At 43.6% G+C, this 27,675-nt stretch overlaps 1 protein-coding gene across 1 annotated transcript in view; it reads right to left on the bottom strand.

The window, feature by feature from the left end:
- ATXN7 (ataxin 7) overlaps window positions 1-27,675 on the bottom strand; it is a 118,314-nt gene that overhangs the window by 68,783 nt on the left and 21,856 nt on the right. Inside the window, exons 4-6 of the mRNA XM_030206337.1 lie at window positions 14,091-14,303; window positions 13,906-13,974; window positions 11,480-11,584 (exon numbers count right to left, since the gene is read on the bottom strand). Of these exons, the coding sequence (XP_030062197.1) occupies window positions 11,480-11,584; window positions 13,906-13,974; window positions 14,091-14,295 (379 nt within the window). The 5' untranslated portion in view covers window positions 14,296-14,303. The remainder of the gene's footprint in view (window positions 1-11,479; window positions 11,585-13,905; window positions 13,975-14,090; window positions 14,304-27,675) is intronic.

Genomic DNA, 27,675 nt, shown 5'->3' on the forward strand with positions numbered 1-27,675 from the left:
TTACGTCGTCTGCGTATATGTATGGGTTGAGGTTTTGGTTTTGATAGTAGTTTCGCCAAGGGTATCATCATTAGGTTGAATAAGGTCAGTGAGAGGGGGGTCCCTGTGGGACTCCGCATTCAGGTATCCATGTAGCTGAAGTAGTTGAATTAGATGTCGCTTGGTACGATCGTGTGGTTAGAAACCCCTTGAACCAATTGAGAACGTTGCCACCAATTCCGAAACACTCGAGAATATGTAGTAATATTCCGTGATCAACCATGTCGAAGGCGCTAGACATATCAAATTGTAGAAGTAGTATGTTTTTGCCAGTTGCAATCGTTTGTTTAAATTTGTTCATGAGAGTAACTTGTACCGTTTCCGTACTGTGGTTAGCTAGCTAGAACAATAGGACATTCTCCATATCACAAGAACCAGACTGATGCCAGTTGATACATTAAGGGGCCTTTTTACTAAGCTGAGTTAGCGTATTTTAAAACATGTTACAACACTTATCAATACATTAATCAGTAGGTATTTAATACAATTCATGCACACTAATATGGAAAGTTGTTATGGACAAAGATTAAAGAGCAACTTGCAGCTAACTCAGAGGTCATTACCACTTACTAACTGCTAATATGACAGATTATGCAGTTCAATTAGCTGGGGATATAACTAATTGCAGTCTGCATTTTTGACCATGCTGTTAATGCAATTGCTCTGTGTTAACTGCACGGCTACCTTCTCCCAGATGCTGGAAACATCCCAAAAAGATTAAAGCAGACTTTGCTTCTTATGCACCTTAATGTTGACAGATAATGCATGCCGGGTGCAAATTTTTGACCCAGGTTAGTAAACAGAGCCCAAAATCTAACAAACAGTAACTATAGAAACAAAAATCACATACTGACATTATGCATCATAGGCAAGCTATTTTATTTGATATGGATGTATATTCTTGTTTGTATAAAAAAATTATGTTGTACATTGCTTTGGCCATTCTCTGGTGTATTGATTCATAAAACTAATATAATATTGCTCCCCCTCTTTCCCTGTGTATTTTATGAGTCCCATTTAACCTCGTCTTATTTGTTTTTATGTATTCCTCTTTTCTCCTATTTCGAGTTTTAATAGTATTAGTATCTTTATGAGTTATTAACCCATCTGAACCATACTGTAAACCGCTTTGGTCGGCATTGCCAGAATGGCAGTATATCAAGTCCAATAAATAAATAAAAATGTGACTGTTCAGAATTTTAAAAGCCAAGGTAGCATTCAAAGTACCAAAGCAGCAGCAAGATTTATCTGGGTTTCATAAAACCACCATCATAGCCTTTACACTCAGTAAACAGTGTCTGAATGCGAGATCCTGTGGGATAAATAACTCTTGAGTGTATTTTAGAGAAGCCTTTATAATGTTTTAAAGCAGCAGTAACTCCTAGAGCGATACCTTACAAAAATAAATAAATAGATGATAGATGTATATATTTACTTAAAAGCATTTAATAGACCAATGCAATAAATATCAGAGCAGTGTACAAGAGATAATAGGGGATCAAAACTAGAATTAAACAGATCTGGTGAGGGACATTATGGTACTGGGGCCGCTTGATAACAGTGACCATAATTTGATCAGTTTTGATCTCAACCTTGAAGTAACTATACACAGGAAGTCAAATACGTTAGCGTTTAACTTTAAAAAAGGAGACTATGATAAAATGAGAAGAACGGTTAAAAAAAAAAAAAAAAAAAAAAAAACTTAAGGGGGTAACTGAGAGGGTAAAAACTGTACAACAGGCATGGACGCTGTTCAAAAATACCATCCTGGAGGCCCAGGCCAAACATATTCCGCAAATTAGAAAAGAAAGACGGAAGTCCAAAAGACAGCCGCGGAATGGTTGAAAAGTGAGGTGAAGGAAGCTATTAGGGCTAAAAGAAATACCTTCAGAAAATGGAAGAAGGAACCATCTGTAAATAACAAGAAGCAGCATAAGGAGTGCCAAAGCAAATGCAAGGCGCAGATAAAGAAGGCCAAGAGGGATTAGGAAAAAAAGATAGCAACAAATTTTTTTCGGCATATTAAAAGCAGGAAGCCGGCAAAAGAATCGGTTGGGCCGCTGGATGACCGAGGAAGATTTGAGTGGGATACCGGTGTCGAAAATGGTATTTCAAGCGGATGAGTCGGAGAAACTTACTGACTTCACGGTAAACCTGGAGGACGTAATGGGGCAGTTCAGCAAACTGAAGAGTAGCAAACCTCCTGGACCGGATGGTACCCTAGAGCAGGGGTAGGCAACTCCGGTCCTCGAGAGCCACAGGCAGGTCAGGTTTTCAGGATATCCACAATGAATATGCATGAACTTGATTTGCATACACTGCCTCCATGGTATGCAAATCTATCTCCTGCATATTCATTGTGGATATCCTGAAAACCTGACCTGCCTGCAGCTCTCGAGGACCGGAGTTGCCTACCCCTGTCCTAGAGTACTGATAGAACTGAAAAATGAGCTTGCGGAGCTACTGTTAGTGATATGCAATTTATCCTTAAAATTGAGCATAGTACCGGAAGATTGGAGGGTGGCCAATGTAATGCTGATTTTTAAAAAAGGTTCCAGGGGAGATCCGGGAAATTATAGACCGGCGAGTCTGACGTCAGTGCCGGGGAAAATGGTAGAGGCCATTATCAAAAACAAAATTACAGAGCACATCCAAGGACATGGATTACTGAGACCAAGTCAGCATGGCTTTTGTGTGGGGAAATCTTGCCTGAACAATTTACTTCAATTCTTTGAAGGAGCAAACAAACATGTGGACAAAGGGGAGCCGGTTGATATTGTGTATCTGGATTTTCAAAAGGCGTTTGACAAGGTACCTCATGAAAGGCTACAGAGGAAATTGGAGGGTCATGGGATAGGAGGAAATGTCCTATTGTGGATTAAAAACTGGTTGAAGGATAGGAAACAGAGAGTGGGGTTAAATGGGCAGTATTCACAATGGAGAAGGGTAGTTAGTGGGGTTCCTCAGGGGTCTGTGCTAGGACCGCTGCTTTTTAATATATTTATAAATGGTTTAGAGATTGGAGTAACTAGCGAGGTAATTAAATTTGCTGATGACACAAAGTTATTCAAAAAGTCGTTAACTCGCGACAGGATTGTGAAAAATTACAGAAGGACCTTACGAGACTGGGAGACTGGGCGGCTAAATGGCAGATGACGTTTAATGTGAGCAAGTGCAAGGTGATGCATGTGGGGAAAAAGAACCTGAATTATAGCTACGTCATGCAAGGTTCCACGTTAGGAGTTATGGACCAAGAAAAGGGATCTGGGTGTCGTCGCCGATAATACACTGAAACCTTCTGCTCAGTGTGCTGCTGCGGCTAGGAAAGCGAATAGAATGTTGGGTATTATTAGGAAAGGTATGGAAAAGAGGTGTGAGGATGTTATAATGCCATTGTATCGCTCCATGGTGCGACCGCACCTTGAATACTGTGTTCAATTCTGGTCGCCGCATCTCAAGAAAGATACAGTAGAATTGGAAAAGGTGCAGCGAAGGGCGACTAAAATGATAGCGGGGATGGGACGACTTCCCTATGAAGAAAGACTATGGAGGCTAGGGCTTTTCAGCTTGGAGAAGAGACGGCTGAGGGGACACATGATAGAGGTATATAAAATAATAAGTGGAGTGGAACAGGTGGATGTGAAGCGTCTGTTCACGCTTTCCAAAAATACTAGGACTAGGGGGCATGCGATGAAACTACAGTGTAGTAAATTTAAAACAAATCGGAGAAAATATTTCTTCACCCAACGCATAATTAAACTCTGGAATTCGTTGCCGGAGAACGTGGTGAAGGCGGTTAGCTTAGCAGAGTTTAAAAAGGAGTTAGACGGTTTCCTAAAGAACAGGTCCATAAACCACTACTAAATGGACTTGAGAAAATCCCCAATTCCAGGAATAACATGTATAGAATGTTTGTACGTTTGGGAAGCTCGCCAGGTGCCCTTGGCCTGGATTGGCCGCTGTTGTGGACAGGATGCTGGGCTCGATGGACCCTTGGTCTTTTCCCAGTGTGGCATTACTTATGTACTTATGAGACCACTATAACAGACAGAAATCATTTTACAAAAGGGCGTTAAGCCCTTAATGCGCAGCTTGCACACACTAACAGGCTACCGCAGAAAGCTTTAAACCAATGCAGTAATTTGCCTGTTTGCCCTAGTAACATGCAGTTTACCTATTTTTAAAAAATATTTTTAAGGAGGGCATGTCATAGGCAGATAGTGGGCATTTTTGTGTTACCCAACTAGCGCATGCTAACCAGATAATGTAGATTTAACACAGGAGCACTTGGCACCTCCTAAACCCATGTTAATTCTTTTTGGGTACTGCACACTAATGGGAACATTAGCACAAGACCTACAATTAAAAACACAAATGCCTGAACAATGTCATCTTCAATCAGGGCTTAGCACATGGGAAAGTCCTGTATTAGGCCCAGATTTTACCCCAGCTTACAAAAACTACCCCAAAGATAAGCACCAGGCAATTATATAATTTCCACAGATAACACATCAAGGAGCGAAGAGAAAAAAAAGACAAAACAAAAACCCACAAAAATTTACAGGAGCAGTACCAATCACCTGGCCAAGGCCAATGTCAAGCAAAACCTTATCTTGAGGCTCCTGAACCCTTGAAAAGAGTTTTCCCTTCTCAGGTCTAGCAGTAAGGTTTCTATAATTTAATTTTGGAGCCATATAAGAAAAGGATGCTTTCCTAGGTTTCCCTCAGCCTACTCTTGGAAGGAGGCGGTAAAGCTGAAAAGACTCCTGTAAGGACATTAATGCTTGTGGTGGTTGATAGCACACCACTGCACAGGCCAGAAAGAAAGATATACCTGTAAACAAAAGTCTGAAGGTAAGTATTCTTAAAATCTCGTCCTCACAGAGTGGAGGAGTGGCCTAGTGGTTAGGGTGGTGGACTTTGGTCCTGGGGAACTGAGGAACTGAGTTTGATTCCCACTTCAGGCACAGGCAGCTCCTTGTGACTCTGGGCAAGTCACTTAACCCTCCACTGCCCCATGTAAGCCGCATTGAGCCTGCCATGAGTGGGAAAACGCGGGGTACAAATGTAACAAAACAAACAAAAAAAAACCCCCAAACTTCCAGTAGTGGCATCATAGGGCAGGAAGAAAAAGCTTCATTACAGTGAACGAGGAAAAGTACCCCTTAAAAAAAAAAAATCTAACCCTTAGATTGTGAGCCCGCTAGGGACAGAGAAAGTACCTGCACATAATGTGTACAGCGCTGCATGCATCCAGTAACGCTATAGAAATCAATAGTAGTAAAATGGTCAGTCTCAGTAGTGCTCAAGGCATCTAGTTTTATTTTCCCTTTGTTATTACTGCTCTGTACGCTTGTAATCATTATAGACCTCTCCCTCAATCTTCATCCTCATTGCTGAGAAATCACATTTCAGAATACTGGAAGGAAAACTGGAAAAATCTAAACTTATCCCTGCCACCATATTCAACCTGGAACCTCCAATATTATTCCTAAACTTGTTTTTCTACTCACACTGGACCATTGTAGCCAATCAAGTCTGCACAATTCCTATCCTCAAAGGGCTGAAATCAGGTCTGGGTGTTAGGAAAGCCAAGAAAATTCACCGCAGTTCTCCTGAAGAGCAGCCCTGTCTACGGCCAAATTCCTTGTCCTATATGTTTATTTTCTATTCTATTTGATTAAGCTTATAACACACCTGTTGATTGGAATGCACTCAGTGAGAAACAACCAGTGCTTGAAACAAACATTTTACCATACTGTGCTAGACACACAGATACTTAAAGCTTTTCTGCTCCAGGAGGTATAACGACCCTGGTCAATTTGGGTCGATGGTGTTTTGAAATGTCTTAGTTTTTTGTTCTTTTAATATATTTTATGTTTTGTTTTTATCTAGAAAAGGTTTTGCTTTGATGATGTAGGTTATAAATCTTTAAAATACATCTATATTCATTTTTTGTTTAAGAGGTGCTGCTGTACCAGTCGATACATAAATCGGAGGCAATTTTATAAAAGGTTGCCCAAAGTTGGACATCAAGATGCAGTATGCAAAACACCAATTCTACAATGGCATTTGGGTGCCCACATTCCAATATAGAATACTCACAAGTCAGTACTTGCACCAAACATTTAGGTGAACCCACTTACGCCATGTGAAGAGCAGGCATAAGTGAAAATATACCTAAATGCAGCACCTTAGTATGTAGCTTACCATATTCTGTAAATTACACATGTAAATGCAGGACCTGCCCACTCATCTTCCCCTGTACATTTATACAAGTTCACGCTATTTAGAATACCACTTCGCACACAATCAGTGCTTACGTGCATAACCGGAACAGTCTTGTGTATACACGCTAGCGTTATGTGTACAACTGGCATCTAACCTTAGGCGACCTGTTATGGAATGAGGGAGATATTGTCTTATCTCACTGACTGTATAAGATTTCTTGGTTTTAAAGAAGAGGCTGTATATCAGCTTTTTAGACATCATGGATCATTTTTTCAGGTTTACTCTAATGCAGCGGTTCACAAATTTGTCCGGGGGGGGGGGGGGGGGGGGGTGTCTTAACCAGCCAGTCGGGTTTTATGGATATCCCTAATGAATATGAGACCCTCATTTTGTATAAACCTTTCTACTACAATGAGATTCCTAAATATTCAATCTAGTTACTCAAATTAAATAACCCTTTTTATAAACTAACTACCATAAATAAGTATCAAGTCTTTATTAATATCAAAAAGATAATAAAATATTTTCACAATACTCCAATATTGTATACCATATTCTTCTATAGTTCTACTCAGTCACAACTCTAACATGGGTTTGACTCAGCTAGTATCTTAACAGGAAAATAGCGGTAAAGAAAGAAAATTCTCGCAGAATCGAAAGAAGCAAAGTGTGCATATTCTTGAAGCATTGTTGAAGGCAGCGGAGGAACCGCAGTATATAGTAACGAATAAAGAAGCACAAAATTTATATCATCATGTTGGAAAAAGAAAATGGCTTCATGTAGTTTGTGTAGGCAAACATACTGACATTTTCACTTAAAATCGTTGCGAAGACAGTGTACCAACAATAGGAAGGAGCCTGACTTTGGAAAGCAATCAGAATTGAAGAACTGTATACAAAAAAAATTACTGCTATGAAAAAATATCAGGAATAATATGTGTATTAGCACATCTTTTGTACCTTTGCAAATATGAGTGTGTTGAAAAGGACAGTATGAATGTGGTTGGGTGTGAAAGAGTATGTTAAGAGTTGTGGATGAGAAGAATAGAACTATAGAAGAACATGGTATACAATACTGGAGTACTGTGAAAGTATTTTATTATCTTTTTGATATTAATAAAGAATTGATACTTATTTTTGGTAGTTACTTTATAAAATGGGTTAATGAATATGAGAGAGATTTCCACATAACGAAAGTTAACAGGCATGCAAATCTGTCTCGTGCATATTCATTAGGTAGATCCAGAAAACCTGATTGGCTGGCAGTCCTCCCGGACAGGCTTGAGAACCACTGCCTCAATATATCACTTACAGCCAGACGTATGATTGGTCTGGCAATAATGCTAAAGAACCGTGTTGAGAAGGAATAAAATAAAAATCTCCTGTAATCTTCTATTCAAAATGCACATAATACCAGCTATTTAAAATGGCAGCTAGTCAGAAGCACAGGCTGCCAAACACTTAAAATAGCCAGCACTGAAGCTTAGTTACCAACGCTCTGGAACATATGATGGAACTAGTTTTGTTGTTGTTGTTTGCTTAGCTATACGATGAAAAACTAAAACGTCTGATTTACTCAGCTTCTCTCCCTACCACAATTCTGTACAGAAAAGTAACATTCACTGTGTCCAATTACAGATCTCATTAAATTGACTAGATGTACAAATGTGTCCAGTAAGGATGCACAGTTTGAAATAACATTTCCCATTTCATTTTTAACCTGAAAAGACTGGGGGGTGGGGGGGGGGAAGAGGGGAAGGAACACCAGCCCCCAAATTGTAGGTTTTATCTCTGGGCAATCAATCAAGCGTAATGTTTGAACACAGGGCGTACTCCTTCCTGACAATGCCCTTAAGACAAAAAATTTAAAAACCTGAATAAAAAATAAATAGGGGGAAAAAAACAAAAATGACACAAACAACTAAACAAAACAAAAACGTTTGGCCTGCACACCCCTAAGTATTCACACACAAACTGGAAGCTTTTTTTGTTTTTGCAGTTATGCCAGTTTGCATTGCTTCCTGACAAGTAGTGATATCTACTAATTGGATGAACTTGCATTAAGAACATAAGAGGGTAAGCATTGACATAGTGGGACAGACCAAAGGTCCATCAAGCTCACTATCCTGTTTCCAACAGTGGCCAATCCAGGTCACAAGTACCTGGCAAGATCCCAGAACAGTAAAACAGATTTTATGCTGCTTATCCTAGAAATCAGTGCAGACCCTGTGAATCTCAGCGAGATTTTTTAAGATAGGCTGAGAGAACAGGGTGGTCTTTGTGCAGCGTGTTTTTTGCTTGCTAGGATCTTTGGAGAACCGATAGGGCGCGTTGTATCTAATTTAGCCGTTCTCTGTGCTCGTTGCTGTAGCAGAGGCGGGCTCCGTATCAGCTGTTTCTGGTCAGTCCGTTGCAATAGTGTTTTCCTGTTGGGTGGAGTTATAATGGGGCTAGCGCCATATTGAGTGTAAGCAGATGGCGCATAGAAGGCACGAGTGAGACAAACCGGTGAGTTTGGAGTGAGGGATTTGTACAGAGTAGGTGTTAGCAGTATGGCATTGAATTTTACAGAGCATTACAAGTTTGATTTTGTTGCAGGTCCAGCGTACAGACCTCCCCTTGACAAAGCGTTCTTGCGAAACAGGCACCTGTCGGGGAAAGGGGCATGCCGGTTGTTTCAGATAAGTAAATCAATAGCCATCTAAGATATTAATTAGAGAGTGATCATGGAATAGCAGATACTGCATAGGAGGGAGGAGGAAGGTGAGCCAATGATTATAAACACGCACACAAGCTTAGATTCACTGGACAGTGAAATGAAATTAGCTGTGTAAGTTTATGAGGCTCCTCCTCCATTATCAGCAGTAGCTATTTGATCACGGATGATATTAGCGGAAACAGTACTCTTTCAGCAGCTCTACTTTTAAGTAATTTGTTCTTTTTTAACAATATAAGTAGAAGACAGCCATTTTGGTTTGACAGTATTCTAGAAATAAGCAGTGCATTTTCCTAAGTTCATCTTAATAATAAACTATGGACTTTTCATTTAGGAAACTGCCCAAACTTTTTAAAAACCCTACTAAGCTAACTGCTTTTGCCACATTCCCATGCCACACTTTAGTGTGCAAAATAAATACAGTATATTAGAATGCATCCTAATTTGATGATATTGTTAATAATGTTAACCACGTGTTCAGTATTCCCCTCATATGGTCAATCTTAAAAATACAGTTTATAGAATTGGAGATTTTTATTTTATTTTAAGATCACTCCAGATTTCCAGACTAATGAGATAACAACAAGACTGATAATCAGATATATTGTTCATTAAATCAATTTCACATTGCTACTGTAATTGAAGGGTTGAGGGCAATAGTGCAGAGAGAAATGGATTCATGTACACATTTGTTGCATTCCAATTGCTAGCACATTTGCTTATTTCCGATCTGACGAAGAAGGGCAACCTTCGAAAGCTAATCAAGAAATGTATTAAGTTATGTCCAATAAAAAAGGTATCATCTTATTTTCTTTTCCATGTTTTATTTTGTTTGATTTCTATTGATAACAATTGCATTTAAAAATTGCATGGGCTTTCTTCTGCTTGTAAAAGGAGACCAAACCAGCACTTAAATGTGAAAGATCAATGACAAATGCTCTCTACAAAACCTTCCACATATCGCTGGACCTAGCGAAAAAATTCTCACTTCATGCACAAGCCAACACCTGCGCACAAGCCCACTCTGCATCACTGGATGCGTACAACTCACGTTCAACTCGTGATGACACCATGGCTAAGCTTTCAGTTTTGTGCATCAGCTTCCCAAGGTTTATGTTTAATAATTTTTATTGATGAAAGCAGAGATAAAACAATTCCATATTAACAAGGATAACTCAGGCAATTAACATTGCATGCCTGTACTAATACAGCCAAAATTGCTATCATCAATTTCTTTATTTCTTCACCCCCCTCCCCCCTCCGTATTACTATATTAATTGACAATGGCATATGCATACAAAGGTGTTATACATAACTATTATTCATAAATCTGCCTGCGATTTTGGAATGTATCAACTAGCAACCTGAGCATTATGTAACAAAATTTAAATAAATATAAATCACTGGTACCATTCTTTGTGCTTAGTTTTTATTCCTTTACTCTATTATACTGTGGCTCTGCCTGTCAGCAAGTTATCACCCACTAAACAGGAGAACCACATCACATCTGCATGGTACCACTATCTCCATCAGGCTTTATTCTTTCTTTTTGAAGTTAGTTTATCTGCACAGTGCACATCAAAGGTCCTATTTACTAAACCGTTCCAGAGGCGCATTAGCCTTTTTAGTGCGCACTGCGCAGGTGTCCACACTATTCTGAAGGCGCCCACACAGCATATGCCAATTTGTTCACTCTATTTAGATTATGTTTCAACATTTTATTGATGGTATATGTTATCACAGCAACAATCATGGGTGCACACAGTGTTGCCCTAAGATATCCATTCCCATAATTCCATTACAACATCCATCATCAAACTTTTTATGCCTCCCATTCTCCCTTCTACCCACCCTATAACTCTTCCAACCGAGCCTTAGGGTCTTATATTCCTGGTGGAATCCCTCCTATTCTTCTTTCCCGTGAGTGCTACTGCTTAGAACCCCCCCCCCCCTTTTTCCCCATCCCTTTCCTCCCACCCATTCCCAAGGTTTATAAGGCCTGCTTACTTTGTTACACACACAGTGGGGGGGAGGGGCAGAAGCGCTACAGATCCATCGATAAAAAAAAACCAAACACCACCTTTAATAAAAATCTAAGACTGGTCCAAAGGACTTTGCTAATGCGAAAAAAAAAAAGGAAAAATGTGGTGCCTCCTGGGACAAGCCTGTGAAGCTTGCCTGCTCTTCGGTCCAAAGTTACCACTACTTTCCAAAGTTACCACTACTTTCCAAGTCAAGTATTTGAACCCATTGAATCGGCAGGGCTAAAAGCATAGTTATGTGCATAAATGTGCACCTACCTACCTTCCGCTCAGGCTCCACACATGTGAATGCCCACCTATATAAAAGTACACACTACAGAAGATATAGGTGTACAAAACAGCTACAGCTAGAACACTGGCATGGACGTGCATACTTGCTGCCTAACTCTAGGCAGCCTCTTATATAAATTGCCTCCTTTGTGACTTTAAAAATAGCCAGTCAAGGCCTTACCGTAATGCGACTGAAATGCTTGTGGTTTTATGACCTGATTGCAGTGGCTACACATCACCAAATAGAAGTCGTCATGGGATGGACAAAGACCAAATATTGGCATATCTGCAATAAATGGGAAGTAAAGATGTTATGAAATACAGGCCCCTAATATGGTCACCATACTGACAACATATAAGGTATTACAATAATCTGTGCAACACCTGGATCTCTAGGTTGGTTGGTTTCTCCATCTCATCCCTGTTGCAGAACCTTCACATTGTATAGGAAGACTACTATACATAGGGCAAAGGGTTAGGGATTTGAAATACCGCTTTTCTGTAGCTACAGTCAAAGCGGTTTTATGTGTATATTGTGTGCAGGTACTTTCTATGTCCCTAGTGAGCTCACAATCTAAGTTTTGTACCTGGGGCAATCGAGGGTTTCGTGACCCAAGGAACTGCAGTGGGAAATGAACTGAGTCCACTGCATTAACTATTAGGCCTATTCCTCCAGTCCAAACATAAACCACAGCAGTATATGAGAATAAGGAGTCTCCTCCAATTTAAATTTTTAGTTTAAAAAAAAATCCAAAATGCATTAATCAGCATGGCAGCTACTTTGAATGGTGATATATCAACACACAGATTAATACTACACCTGTGACTGCCGATCTACGTGTAGCAGGCTAGGATTGGCATGGGTATCAAGAGGAACCAACACGTACCAGACCACACAAAAAAAGGTTTGAAACTGGCTCCAAACCCACTGTCAGGTGAAGAGTGGACATAGTAAAAATGGAGATATTCTATCAGACTGTATCAAGAGGGGGACCATACAATACCTTCTGGTCTGCCCATTGCTCGAGGGTGGTCCCTGCACAGTACATGACTTATTGATGCAGCTCACAAATGCTGAAATGTGCTTATCAGTGGAAAGAGACGACTGAGGGAACTGCCAAACAGCTGATACTTGCATGCTGTTGGGGGGGGGGGGGGGGGGGGGAGGGGGAGAGCGGAGCTCAGGGAATCAGGCCCAGTCATAAAATGGGAGAAAAACCTTTGGGAATCGGTCCTCTATGTCGAAGAACATAAACTTAACCTTGAAAATGTGACTCAGATGAATCAGAGAGGCTTCCAGGTGGTCAAAAGAGAAATTAGATCTTACCTTCTAATTTGCTTTCCTTTAGTCCCTCTAGACTGGCCCAGAAAGTGACTGATGGGTTGTGCATGCCTAGACTGAGAACTCTGACTCTCAAGAGAGCCAATAAGAGCCTTGGCTAGGTAAAGGAAAAGAAAATAGAGAGAAAAAAATGAAGAGACTGAAGGGCTCACCATATTCCACCCGCTGGAGTCTGAGAATACTGAATCTAACTCTACCTAGCCAGGTTTCTTATTGGCTCTCTCTCTCGAGTCAGTTCTCAGTCTCCACCTGCTGGAAGGTACACGAAACCCATCAGTCATTTTCTGGGCCGGTCCAAAGGGACGCTAAGAAATTAGGACTTCCCCCTCCCCTCCACAACCCCCCAATTCAACAGCATAGGCTTCAATCTGCCATGGATCACAAATATGCAGATTGCTCACAGTTCCTAAGAACTGAAATGCTACAAATTGTATCAACTCAAGCATGCTAGACTGTTATGAAGTATTATGTTAACTCCATTTCCCATCAACTACAAAACTATTCACTACAGTATGACAGTCTTAACTATTAAGTAACCTAGAAATCTAGGTCAATTGTGCAGGTAAATTACTATAAAGATTTCAAGTACCCTTTTAACAAAGTGATACCTTGAAAAATTATAGTGTGCACCATTATAACACCTGTGCTGAACCTGCATTAACCTGTTAAGTAAGCTTAAATTTTATGGGAAAAGTAAATAGACGCCATCAGGTCAACAAGAATGAATGCCCTATCACTTTGAATAAGCTGCACCAGTGTTACGCCCCATAATCCACTTCACTCAATGAATGAGATCACAGAGCAGCCCCAAGAGCAGCACTGCAGATACCAAACATGAGAGCACCATTTGCCTGGTAGGTGCAAAACTTTAGTCTCATATGTTCCTGCTGGTTCACAAGTAGAAAACAAAAAAATTTCCAACCACTTATATTTTAAAACACTTTTGTCAACCTACTCATTTTACTGTCAGGAGCCTGGAATATTTATAGCAGTTGTGTTAAACTGCAATCATGGACGGACACAAACGAGTTTGGTTTTCAAGAAATTCATAATGAATATGTATACAATGGAGGCAGGGTATGCAAATATCATATATACATATTCATCAGGAATAGCATGAAACCCAGACTGTTTTGCAATCCTCCAGGATGATATTGACACATCAAATCAGTCCATCACGTTAAACTTTATCTACGACCGGAACAGCCCAATGAATTAAGTGCAAATCATATGTTCACACATTTAAAAGAAATAATTACACCAACCTTCTCTACAGAGTCTCATTGCTTCACGGTGTTTCATGAACTCCTTAAAGCTGTCATCCAGCTCAGCGCCTAAACAAAAGTAAATGGGCATCTGCGTGATTTTGTTATCTCTTACATACAGAGAATTTAGGATTACCCCATTCTGAGAAGTATGCTGAGTGAAATTGCTAGAGTCACATGCTCACCATCATTCCTATGAAGTTTAGCAGCGTTCACCCAATTATTCCAGGGCTCTCCCATCATTGCTTCTGGGCTGGGCAGGGATCTGCACTCCCCTACTGTGTCCATTGTTACCACTGAGTTTTCTCCCTGGTGATGCCAATGCTGCAGTTGCTGCCTGGCCACTCTCCGCTGATCCCCTCTGGCATTTTCCTCAGCCCTGTCCGACATTCTCTATGCTAGAATATTAAAAAAAAAAAAAAAAGTCAATCAATCAACATTTCAACATCACATAGATACATTAAATTTCACAGATGTGAAACATGACGATCCCAATCTCGTGAAACAAATACTTGGCCAGATACATGCTATGTTCTGAAAATGTATACATCTTAGCTGGCGCGGTGTTACTCTACTCTGAGAGATTCTAGGAAAGTTATTCAAGCCTTGAAACCAAACTACACGGCTCTGAATCAATGAAGTGGCACTCTCATACGTCAAGACAAACTGATTTCTAGGTATGTAACCAGTCTTCAACTAGTCGGAATGCTCCAATTCCAGAACTGCCAAGTAATAATGGCTCATCTGTGAGCATTACAAAAAAAAAAAAAAAGTGTTTCTTCAGGCTGACCTAAAAGAACTTTCTTTTATTCAGTTCTTCAATAAATTATCAAGAGCACAAGCAGATTAACATATTCATGCCAACATTATTACACTGCTTTTAAATATGACATAGCAATACTGGTTAAACATATATATTAACCACTAATCCAGTGGAAATTGCCACCAAAACCACTGCACACAATTTCAAGCTTGCAAAAGTTATCAGGTTAAAAAAAAAAAAAAAGACCATTGCAAGCAGGACTGAGTCAGGTACCCAAATGGATGGTATCATCTGATGGTGTCAGGACCAAGCTGCTCTCTCAGAGCTCAGAACTTTGCACTAAAGTTTTGATCACATGTGGCCCTTCCAACGCACAGTGACCTCCTCAGCGCCTCAATTTTGTATTTTATTGTGCATAGCCAAACTGATGCGAAACAAAAGCTACAACATGTAGTTTATTCTCAGACACAGTTTCTCATCGATTGGAAAGAAAATACATTCCCTTTCCTTGCTCGAGTTCAAAAGTTATCAAATGTTACCCTGAATAAGTTATAATTCCCCTTTGGCTCTTCATTCTGAAACCTGTCCTTTAAAACTGCACAGCTGTGTACTCCTGTGTGCATCTGAATGAGCGGAAACAGCTGGCTTCTTTAGAGACAAAGGTGAAATTAGATCTTACCTGCTAATTTTCTTTCCTCTAGACCCTCCAGACCGGTCAAGACGCATGGGTTATGTCCTCCTACCAGCAGAGGGAGACTGAGAAAAACTGAACTTTTGAATACTGTATATATAACCTGTGCAGTACATTCACTAGCCAGTATAACCCTGACAAAGCAGAGAAAACAAAACACCAACTGGAACTAATAACCCCGTACGTGGTAATTGTCAATTGGACACTTTCCTCATATCCTTCATTGTGTCCTTCAGATAGTGTGTGCTTCCACAGGTGGACTAACAAACACGGTCACACCTGACCAGACTTATCCAAACCAAGTCTGAAACCATAGAATTCACACTCAACAGCTGCCAAGATAGAACAACAGACTACAGACCTCTTGGCCTACAGTACAGACAGGGCGGGCCTTGACCGGTCTGGAGGGTCTAGAGGAAAGAAAATTAGCAGGTAAGATCTAATTTCACCTTCCTCCACGACCCTCCAGACCGGTCAAGACGCATGGGACGTACCCAAGCAGTAATATCTTAAGGGCGGGAACCCCGTAGGCCCGAGGTCAACACCGCAGCCCCAAACCCTGCCTCTTCCTTGGCATGCACATCAATCCTGTAATGTTTAACAAAGGAATGCAATGACGACCAAACCGCCGCTCGACAAATATCTAACGGAGGAATCAAACTACTCTCCGCCCAGGAGGCCGCCATACTCCTGGTAGAATGAGCCGAAAATTCCTTAGGGACCACGCGGCCCTTCAGCAAATACGCCGACGCAATTGATTCCTTCAACCATCTAGCTATCGTAGCTTTGGAAGCTGCCGCGCCCTTCCTTGCACCACCATGGAGAATGAACAAACGATCAGAAAGCCTATAGTGACGAGTTCTGGAAATGTAACAGCGCAAGACTCTGCGCACATCTAACTTAGCCAGTCGACGCTGCTCTGCATCCCCGGCCAAGTCACCCAAAACTGGCAGGGAAATCACTTGATTCACATGAAACTCTGAGACCACCTTGGGCACAAAGGACGGCACCGGGCGCAACGAAACCTTCTCCTTGGAAAAGGACAAAAAGGGCTCTCTACAAGACAAAGCCTGAAGTTCTGACACCCGCCGAGCTGAAGTAATAGCCACCAAGAACACCGTCTTTAGGGACAGATCCTTATCTGAAACAGAAACCAAAGGCTCAAACGGCGGCTTCACCAAAGCATCCAAAACGAGATTCAAATCCCACGAAGGCACCATCCGCCGCCGCGGCGGGCGCAGTAACTTAACACCCTTCAAAAATCGAACCACATCAGGACTAGAAGCTAACGACTTTCCCTGGATCTTCCCACGAAAACACGACAAGGCCGCTACCTGTACCTTCAAGGAAGACAAGGCCAAACCCCTGTCCATACCATCCTGTAAAAACTCCAAGACATCTGTCACCGACGCCCGAAAGGGCAGAACCTGCCTACCTGCACACCAATGCTCAAAAACTCGCCAGACCCGGACATACGCCAACGATGTGGACCGCTTACGCGAACTCAACATCGTATCGATAACTCTGGCCGAAAAACCTTTCTTCCTTAACCTGTGCCTCTCAAGAGCCAGGCCGTAAGCGAGAACCGATCCGGATCTGGCATAACTATCGGTCCCTGACACAACACCCCTGAATCTGACAACGGCAGAGGATCCGCTATCGCCAACCGCACCAGATCTCCGTACCACGGCCGACGCGGCCAATTCGGGGCTAACAGAATCACTTGTCCGGGGTGTCGAGCAATGCGCTGAATCACCCGACCGACCAACGGCCATGGGGGAAACACATACAGCAACTCCTGCGGCCACGGCATTAGAAGCGCATCTATGCCTTCCGCTCGAGGATCTCTCCGGCGACTGAAAAACCTCTGAACCTGAGTATTGCGGGCCGTTGCCATGAGATCCATCACGGGAAGTCCCCAGACCGACACAATGCGATTGAACACTGACCGATGAAGCGACCACTCTCCTGGGTCTAGCGCATGTCTGCTCAGGTAATCTGCCTCCACGTTGTCTACTCCAGCCACATGTGCCGCGGAGAGCGCCAGAAGATGAAGCTCCGCCCATTGACACAACAGCGCCGCCTCCTCCGCGACCGCCTGACTTTTTGTGCCCCCCTGACGGTTGACATAAGCCACGGCGGTGGCGTTGTCGGAAAACACCCGGACAGCTTTCTGCCCCAGCACACTCCGAAACGCCAGAAGCGCTAGTCGAATGGCCCGGGTTTCCAACCGATTGATGGACCACTGAGCTTCTACCTGAGACCAGCGTCCTTGAGCTACCTGACCGAGACAATGAGCTCCCCAGCCCTGAAGACTGGCGTCTGTGACGAGAACCACCCACTGCGGAGCCTCCAATGGCATTCCCTTCTGTAGATTGCCTGGGTCTAACCACCACTGGAGACTGCGGCGTGGGGAAACCGGTAGCTGAAGGCGTACATCCAACTCTTGCGACAGAGGCGCCCACCGCCTGAGAAGAGCTGACTGCAACTGCCGCATATGCGCCCGGGCCCACGGGACTACCTCTATGGTGGCCGCCATTAACCCCAGGACTTGCAGGTACTCCCGGGCCGTCGGAGCCGCCTCCGACAGAAATAGCCGAATCTGACTCTGCAACTTGCGAATCCGGGGGCCTGGCAGAAAGACCCGACCGTTCCTGGTATCGAATAGAACCCCCAGGTACTCCAGCGACTGCGACGGCACCAGGTGACTCTTGCCAAAATTCACTACCCAGCCCAGAGACTGAAGAAAATGCACCACTCGAGCAGTCGACTCCTCGCTCTCCGACTGGGACTTCGCCCGAATCAACCAGTCGTCCAGATACGGGTGCACCAGAACCCCCTGCTTCCGCAAGGCCGCCGCCACTACCACCATGATCTTGGAAAACGTTCGCGGAGCCGTTGCCAATCCGAAAGGCAGAGCACAAAACTGAAAATGCTTCCCCAAAACCGCAAAACGCAGAAAGCGCTGATGAGCGGCCCGAATGGGGATGTGCAGATAAGCCTCCGTCAGATCCAAAGACGTGAGAAACTCCCCTTCCCGCACCGCGACAATGACCGACCTCAATGTCTCCATGCGGAAAGTGGGGACTCTGAGGGCTGCATTGACTGCCTTCAGATCTAGGATAGGTCGAAAGGCATCCTCCTTCTTTGGGACCACAAAGTAGATTGAATAGCAGCCCAAGCGGCGCTGAGTGGCGGGAACAGGTACCACCGCCCCCAGACTGATCAGCCGCGCCAACGTGTCTCGCACCGCCGCCCGTTTGAGTCTGGAAAGACAAGGGGACTCCAGGAACCTTTCGGGAGGCGGGCCGTCGAACTCCAGAGCGTACCCGTCTCGCACCACTTCGAGAACCCACTGATCCGATGTGATTTGGGCCCAGTCCTGGTAAAACTGACTCAGCCGAGCCCCTACCCGAACCAGGGCCTGGACCCGCACACCTTCATTGTGAATTACGCCCTGAAACCTGTCCTCCCTGTCCTCCCGCGGAGAAATCACGGCCTCCGCGCCGATTCCCCCGAAAGGACTGTGTTCGCTGGAAAAACCAACCTCTAAAGGCCCCACTAGACCTCCCGGGCCTATACCGGCGAGCCTCCTTAAACCGACCTCGGGAGGAAGTACCCCTGAACGCCGCCTTAGGACGAAAATCCGGAAGGCGAGGGGCCTTGGCATCGCTGAGACCTTTCACCAACTTATCCAAATCCTCACCAAAGAGCATGGCCCCCTTAAATGGAAGAGAACAAAGCTTAGCTTTGGAGGCCGCGTCTGCGACCCAACCTCGCAACCACAGCGCCCTACGTGCCCCCACCAGCATAGCCATATTCTTGGCCGAAGCTCGGAGCAAATCATAAAGCGCATCAGACAAAAAGGAGGATCCCATTTCCAATTTGGCTAATTCCTGTACCCCGGAGGTCCCAACCTCCACGGAGTCATCAAGGAGTTTCTCGGCCCAACGGAAACACGCTCTCGCAACCAGCCCCCCACAAATCGAGGCCTGCAGGGCCAGGGCCGACAAATCAAAACTCCGCTTGAGGAAGGCCTCAAGTCTCCTATCCTGGGGATCCCGGAGAGCAGTCCCCCCGTCCACCGGTATAGCCGTGGCTTTGGTGACTGCTGTCACCACCGCATCCACTGTGGGAGCCTTAAAGGAATCTCTATCTTCCTGTGGGAGCGGGTACAGCCTAGCCATCGCTTTAGACACTTTACAGGGAGAATCCGGCGAAAGCCACTCTTGAACTACCATATCCCGGATGTCCTTATTCATGGGAAAAGACCGAGCCTGCCGCTGGATCCCCTTAACCAAGGGATCCACCTGCCTAGCCTCCCCCAAAACCGCCTCTGGCTGTTCGAACTTAAGGGTGGAAGAAACCTGCTCAATGAGATCTGCAAGCTCTTCCCTGTGAAAAATTCTCACTACCGAAGGATCCTCCCCAGGGACCACCAATTCCGGCTCTTGAGGACCCTCAAACCCCTCAGGATCCGCGCTATCACTCAAGGCCCCTTCAGATCCTACAGGGGAGACTCCCTCCTCGTCGTCCCACTCAAAACGAGGCCTCTTAACCGGGGCCGCACTAGCCCCCTCCCCCAAAGGTGGGGGTCCCGCCTTCCAGGCTTGAAACAGGGTCCATACAAAATCCGGAGGAAAGCCAACGCCTCCTGGACCCTCCGGTGCCAACTTCGGGGCCGATCCGGGAGCAGCCGGGCCAAAAACAGCTGATTCCGCGGGACGCGTGGAATCCAAAATGGCGGCCGTTCCCGCCAAAACTAAATTCGTAGAAAACGGCCCTGCCGACGTTGCTGCCACTCCTGACACCCCCGAACTAGCTGGGGCCTCCGCTATTAACACCGGGGGTGCCGCCACCGGCGCGACCTGCTTTGGATCGCCGCACAGCCGGCACTGACCTCCCGGCGTCTCTATGCCCCGACGCGAGCACGCGCGACAGCGAAGGAGTTTGCCCGCCATATTTCAAAGCCCCGACCGGCGCAAACACTCTTTTTCACCGCTTTCCCCCACAACAATTAGCCTCTCTGCTCTCTCTCTGCTTCGCCAGCAATAGGAACGGACCTGCCGACCGTTCCTATGTAAAGAAAACTGCAGACGACTTTTAAAGGGATATCACCCATAAAACTGCAGACGGCTCTTAAAGAAATATTACTAATTTCTTTTGGCAGCTGTAAAGTGGGGGCTCTCAAGGCTACAATCAGAGAAAGCAGCCGAGGCACAAGCTGCCAGCGTCTCCAAAGAGAGCAGCACAGGGGGAGGGACCTGAAAACAGGTGTGACACCCCAGGGGGAAAAACTGGGCCCCACCGGACCCAGGGCCCCGAAGCACTTTTTTTTTTTTTTTTAACCACGTACAGGGCATATGCCAAACCAATAAACAAGGAAATAAGAGGAGAAACCCCCTTAACTATAGAATCAAACTACCTCACCAGACTATTAAAGACTGCACAGGCTGTCCATCTACCTCTGCTGAGACTGAGAAAATACTGGCTAGTGAATGTACTGCACAGGTTATATATACAGTATTCAAAAGTTCAGTTTTTCTCAGTCTCCCTCTGCTGGTAGGAGGACATAACCCATGCGTCTTGACCGGTCTGGAGGGTCGTGGAGGAATATTAATTATTTCACGTGAAGGGCGTTCAACAGGTGCCAAAATGTGGAATAAGCTGCATCTCCCCTGCAGAAACCATATTTCTTATGTAACACTTCCAGCCTGTATCGATTCTCTCACGTCACACTTAATTGCAGCTCTTAACATTTTCTTTCAGACATATTTGCATTTTAAGCTTTCCTATATTCACTCCAAGTAAAGACATCATTCACCAATGAGACATCTTTTTAAAGACAAGTTTGTGTCTCAAATATAAAAACGTTGCGAGATTCACAGTAACCAAACTTCTAGTAGGGAAATACTGAAAATAGGAGCGCAAACGTCTGCTGCTGCAGCTGTCGTTCTTAGGAGACATTTCAGACTTTGCACAATTTTTCCCCTCTCCTTAGCAATCTCCAAATGCCTTAGGAAAAAAAAATAGGTTTGTAGACCTATGTTAAACCTCTTGGACTTTAGGACTGAATTTTTTTTTTAAATATTTTTTTAATGCAGAATGACACGTGAACTCATGCCTGGCAGTCGTGAGAGGAGAAATAATGAGCCGATTTTGAGAATGTAAAGGCCGTCTTGGAGAATATGATGGAACCAAAAGATTATTCAAGTAAATTGGAAAACCAGTGTAAAAAGCTGTGCGATAGACTAATGGCAACCAATGAACATCCTTAAATAGTGGTGCTACACATTCTTGGAAATTTGATCATGACAAGTTAACACTGGTGTTTTGCATACATGGTAATCAATGATAGAGATACCCCATTGTATAGAGAATTACAATACTCTAAGCAGCTAGCCAATAAGTTAAAGAAAGAGGTATACTGGCTTCTACAGAACTGATCTACCTGCCCATTAATTTCAAAGGACCAGCAATTTCACTTTTGAATATATTTGGAGCTCATAATGAAGTGACATCCTTGTTTGGACATTCCATAAGGTTACAACACCTCCTGATACTCTGTTCCCTGAGTGTGAAAAAGACTAGATTCTTCAAATTCTTCAATGTTCTATTTTCTTTCCAGGCTATTCCTCAATGGAACTCCCTATCTACCAATATTCGCCTAGAACACTCTTACTCTACACCTTCAGAAAAAAAAAAAACCTGAAAACCTCTCTTTTTGACAACTAATAACCTAAGTGAATCTGGAATCCATTCCTCATGTTGTTGAGTCACTTATTATAAAGTCCTTACACCAATCACTTGCAAGGTCTGTCAATTATACTGTGCAAAAATATGTAAATTGCCAATCACCTGCAATGTCTGTGAAAGATATTATGTAAAAATATGCAATTACTAAAACAGCTTACTCTGAACCGTACTGAACCCTTTTAGGGGATACGGCGATATACAAACATTAAATTGATACTGACATCCTAAATTTTTCAGAGAAGATTCCAAGAGAAGAGTGTGGCCCTAAAATTCATTGAAAGAGTGGGAACTGATGTATGCCCAGGAATTGAAGTTAATTTATAGTCAGCAGGATTTAACTTCAGGCAGTTTGTGTCCAACCAGGACACTACTGAAGATAAATAGCGATTGAGTGGTGATAAATCCAGATGACTGGGGTCAACATAAAAGCATGAACTGACTGTCATCAGTGAAGAAGTGCCCACTGTTCTCCAACATAACTGTTTCTGTTTTCCTCCAACTTCAATAGCCTCTGAGCACAGGACAAAGCAGGGAAGGATATGCACAATGCTACCAGTGGGTAGGTCTACAGGGTTAATATGGTAGTGATCTAAGACAACTCATAGTAGATAAACAAGAAAAAAAAAAGTTTATGCACAACAGTAATCTTTTAATCCCCGATCTTCCCCTTCATTATCTTCTCCATCTCCCACCACAGATAACAGTAAGGAATGTACAGAACCAAAACCTCTTAACACCTACTACTACTACTTAACATTTCTAGAGCGCTACTAGGGTTACGCAGCGCTGTACAATTTAACAAAGAGAGACAGTCCCTGCTCAAAGAGCTTACAATCTAATAGACAAGTGAACGGTCGGTCCGATAGGGGCAGTCAAATTGGGGTAGTCTGGATTCACTGAACGGTAAGGGTTAGGTGCCGAACGCAGCATTGAAGAGGTGGGCTTTAAGCAAAGACTTGAAGACGGGCAGGGGGAGGCTTGGCGTAAGGGCTCAGGAAGGTTGTTCCAAGCATAGGGTGAGGCGAGGCAGAATGAGCGGAGCCTGGAGTTGGCGGTGGTGGAGAAGGGTACTGAGAGGAGGGATTTATCCTGTGAACGGAGGTTACGGGCGGGAACGTAAGGGGAGATGAGGGTAGAAAGATAGTGAGGGGCAGCAGACTGAGTGCATTTGTAGGTAAGAAGGAGAAGCTTGAATTGAATGCGGTATCTGATCGGAAGCCAGTGAAGTGACCTGAGGAGAGGGGTGATATGAGTATATCGGTTCTGGCGTAATATGAGACGTGCAGCAGAGTTCTGAACAGATTGAAGGGGGGATAGATGGCTAAGTGGGAGGCCGGTGAGGAGTAAGTTGCAGTAGTCCAGGCGAGAGGTAATGAGAGCATGGACGAGAGTTCGGGTGGTGTGTTCAGAGAGGAAAGGACAAATTTTGCTGATGTTAAAGAGGAAGAAGCGACAGGTCTTGGCTATCTGCTGGATATGCGCAGAGAAGGAGAGAGAGGAGTCAAAGATGACTCCGAGGTTGTGGGCAGATGAGACGGGGAGGATGAGGGTGTTATCAACTGAGATAGAAAATGGAGGAAGAGGAGAAGTGGGTTTTGGTGGAAACACCTGCAAGGGTCTCTGCAGTAGCAGAACTTCTCAATGCTTCCCTCTGCAGCGACCCCCCCCCCCCCCCCCCCCCCCAGGACCTGTAGGGTCTCAGACAGCAGAATCAAGTGAGAATTCTTTGCTTCACTACAGCAGACTGCACTATGGTCTGAAACACAGGTCCAACACATGGGTATGACATCAACTTCTATTAGGCTGACAGTATCCTTCTCATTCGCTACACAACCACCAAAACTTAAAACCTCCTGCCTCCTTCAAGAAGTTTTTATCTGCTTCCGTAACTATCATCCTGTGCTCAATGCTACTAGAGCCACTGCCTGTTGGATCACCAGCCATTCCCCACTTCCAAAAAGAACTTGAGTAAGGAATGGATTACCTGTTCCTACTGCCGACTCCTTCAGAAATCTGGAAGTGATCCTCAACTCCCAGCATTTTTTCCCAGACAAGTCCTCTGCTTTGAAACAGGCTTTCTAGCCCTCTGTCAAAGTCAGATCAGTATGTAGGTACTTGGATAAAGCACTACACACACCCTCAAGAATTTATTGGGTCTCATTACAACTACTGTAATGCCATTTATGCAGGTCTTTCAAAAATCAATCTATGATTTCATACCTTAGCGTCTTACATCAGCCTAAGATACGAAATCATATTACCTCTCTTCTTTTACACCTACACTGGTTGCTTATCGACTACAGAATTCAAAATACCGATTCTGACCCATAGAGCAGTTTACAAGGGTACCCCTGGCTATCTGGCTTCTCTCACCATCTTTTAGGTTCTCATGAATTCTCTGTTCTTTTAAATAATAGACTGGTCCTTCCAGTTCCCCCTTATGCCACCTGGGAATCCACTAGAAATAGCGCTTTTTTTTTCTTGGCGACTTCTCTTTGGAATGCTCTACCCCTGTGTTTACATTTGGAATCTGCCTATAAAAATCAGGGCAACCTTAAAAACCCACCTTTTGGTGTCTCTTTTGGAGGATCATAGAGGCCTAGGTACGTGGATGAGTCTGTGTAACACTAATTTATTGCCATCAGAAGATTTGTCTTTGGCAGAAAACTCATCTTTTGAAGGTGACCCTTGTCTGATTATTTTCCTTTATTTCTTTTTTTGGAGTTCCTTTCCTTTTTATTTATTTTTTAAACTGCTTTGATCTGTATCACAACTAAAGCCATCTATGTAAAGTAGAATAAACAATAAAGGATATATGAATATCATATAAAAGTGCCTCTTTGAAGTGACCATAAACAGCTTCTTTTGTAATTATGGTATTCTAAAATATGCATTTCTTATATATTAAAGTATCCCTCCTAACTCAACATACCAATGCAACACAGATTATTGTGTAACATTGATGTATTATCATCACTATGATGGTGATGTACAGTGGTGGAAATAAGTATTTGATCCCTTGCTGATTTTGTAAGTTTGCCCACTGACAAAGACATGAGCAGCCCATAATTGAAGAGTAGGTTATTGGTAACAGTGAGAGATAGCACATCACAAATTAAATCCGGAAAATCACATTGTGGAAAGTATATGAATTTATTTGCATTCTGCAGAGGGAAATAAGTATTTGATCCCCCACCAACCAGTAAGAGATCTGGCCCCTACAGACCAGGTAGATGCTCCAAATCAACTCGTTACCTGCATGACAGACAGCTGTCGGCAATGGTCACCTGTATGAAAGACACCTGTCCACAGACTCAGTGAATCAGTCAGACTCTAACCTCTACAAAATGGCCAAGAGCAAGGAGCTGTCTAAGGATGTCAGGGACAAGATCATACACCTGCACAAGGCTGGAATGGGCTACAAAACCATCAGTAAGACGCTGGGCGAGAAGGAGACAACTGTTGGTGCCATAGTAAGAAAATGGAAGAAGTACAAAATGACTGTCAATCGACAAAGATCTGGGGCTCCACGCAAAATCTCACCTCGTGGGGTATCCTTGATCATGAGGAAGGTTAGAAATCAGCCTACAACTACAAGGGGGGAACTTGTCAATGATCTCAAGGCAGCTGGGACCACTGTCACCACGAAAACCATTGGTAACACATTACGACATAACGGATTGCAATCCTGCAGTGCCCGCAAGGTCCCCCTGCTCCGGAAGGCACATGTGACGGCCCGTCTGAAGTTTGCCAGTGAACACCTGGATGATGCCGAGAGTGATTGGGAGAAGGTGCTGTGGTCAGATGAGACAAAAATTGAGCTCTTTGGCATGAACTCAACTCGCCGTGTTTGGAGGAAGAGAAATGCTGCCTATGACCCAAAGAACACCGTCCCCACTGTCAAGCATGGAGGTGGAAATGTTATGTTTTGGGGGTGTTTCTCTGCTAAGGGCACAGGACTACTTCACCGCATCAATGGGAGAATGGATGGGGCCATGTACCGTACAATTCTGAGTGACAACCTCCTTCCCTCCGCCAGGGCCTTAAAAATGGGTCGTGGCTGGGTCTTCCAGCACGACAATGACCCAAAACATACAGCCAAGGCAACAAAGGAGTGGCTCAGGAAGAAGCACATTAGGGTCATGGAGTGGCCTAGCCAGTCACCAGACCTTAATCCCATTGAAAACTTATGGAGGGAGCTGAAGCTGCGAGTTGCCAAGCGACAGCCCAGAACTCTTAATGATTTAGAGATGATCTGCAAAGAGGAGTGGACCAAAATTCCTCCTGACATGTGTGCAAACCTCATCATCAACTACAAAAGACGTCTGACCGCTGTGCTTGCCAACAAGGGTTTTGCCACCAAGTATTAGGTCTTGTTTGCCAGAGGGATTAAATACTTATTTCCCTCTGCAGAATGCAAATAAATTCATATACTTTCCACAATGTGATTTTCCGGATTTAATTTGTGATGTGCTATCTCTCACTGTTACCAATAACCTACCCTTCAATTATGGGCTGCTCATGTCTTTGTCAGTGGGCAAACTTACAAAATCAGCAAGGGATCAAATACTTATTTCCACCACTGTATACTTCATAACTGGATTTTAGTTATTGTAACCTGCTCTGGATCAAACTTTTGTTCAAGCAAGGTGGTATAACACAAGGCCCTATTCAGTCTTTCCAAGAACCTATATTGTAGTATCCCTGAGAAAAATTGCTTAAGGTGCTCATTTTCAAAGCACATAGACTTACAAGTTATATAGTAACCTATGTAACTTTGTATGACTATGAGCTTTGAAAATGAGCCTCTTAGTCTTGTCAAACAAGATCCCAACTACTGGGGGGAGGGGAAAGTTTGCAATTGGGATTTCAAGGATTTGAGATCCTTCACCAGTCCAAGTGTGGTTCGGATCTTAGTAGTTTGTTAGAAAGAGATCAACTCTAGTGACATTTGAGTTCCAACAGAAAACAAAATTAAATCTTTCATTTTTTCTTCCACTGGATGAAATAGTTGTTTCTTGGCTAAAAAAAAAGATTCACATGGATGTTTCTAAAAGCATGTAGGGGTGAAAGAAAAAGTTTATTGCCTTGTGATGTTTTTCTTGGTGCCCAAATATTTCTTCTAAGCACTTAAATATCAAAGCAATAGGAATGTAGTCTTTAGCACTGTGCAGCTGAAAACATTTATTGAATCCAAGACGAGAAAGCAGGCCAGTGGAGGAGAAAGGAATTAATTGAAGCCCCTATACTGAGCTCAGTTCTCAATAGCAGCATTTAGGCCAGAGCTTCCCGAATTGTAGGTCTGGACCCCAAATGGAGTCACAACCTAGGTGTGCTCTCCATAGATGCATCATTATTCTGCACCTCCAGGGGGTTATATAATTTTATTTGGCTGCAATCATGGGGTCACAACCACAAAAGACTGAGAAACACCGATTTAGGATATCCTACGACTGATCATCTGATTTGCTAGGGTTTGCAATAATACTCCTGGTGTTTGGCTTAGATTTTTCCAAAGCTGTGTGTTAATGATATCCTAAGTATTGATCTCTAGGGTTCT

The sequence above is a fragment of the Microcaecilia unicolor genome, chromosome 6 (assembly GCF_901765095.1).
Source record: "Microcaecilia unicolor chromosome 6, aMicUni1.1, whole genome shotgun sequence".
NCBI lineage: Eukaryota > Metazoa > Chordata > Amphibia > Gymnophiona > Siphonopidae > Microcaecilia > Microcaecilia unicolor.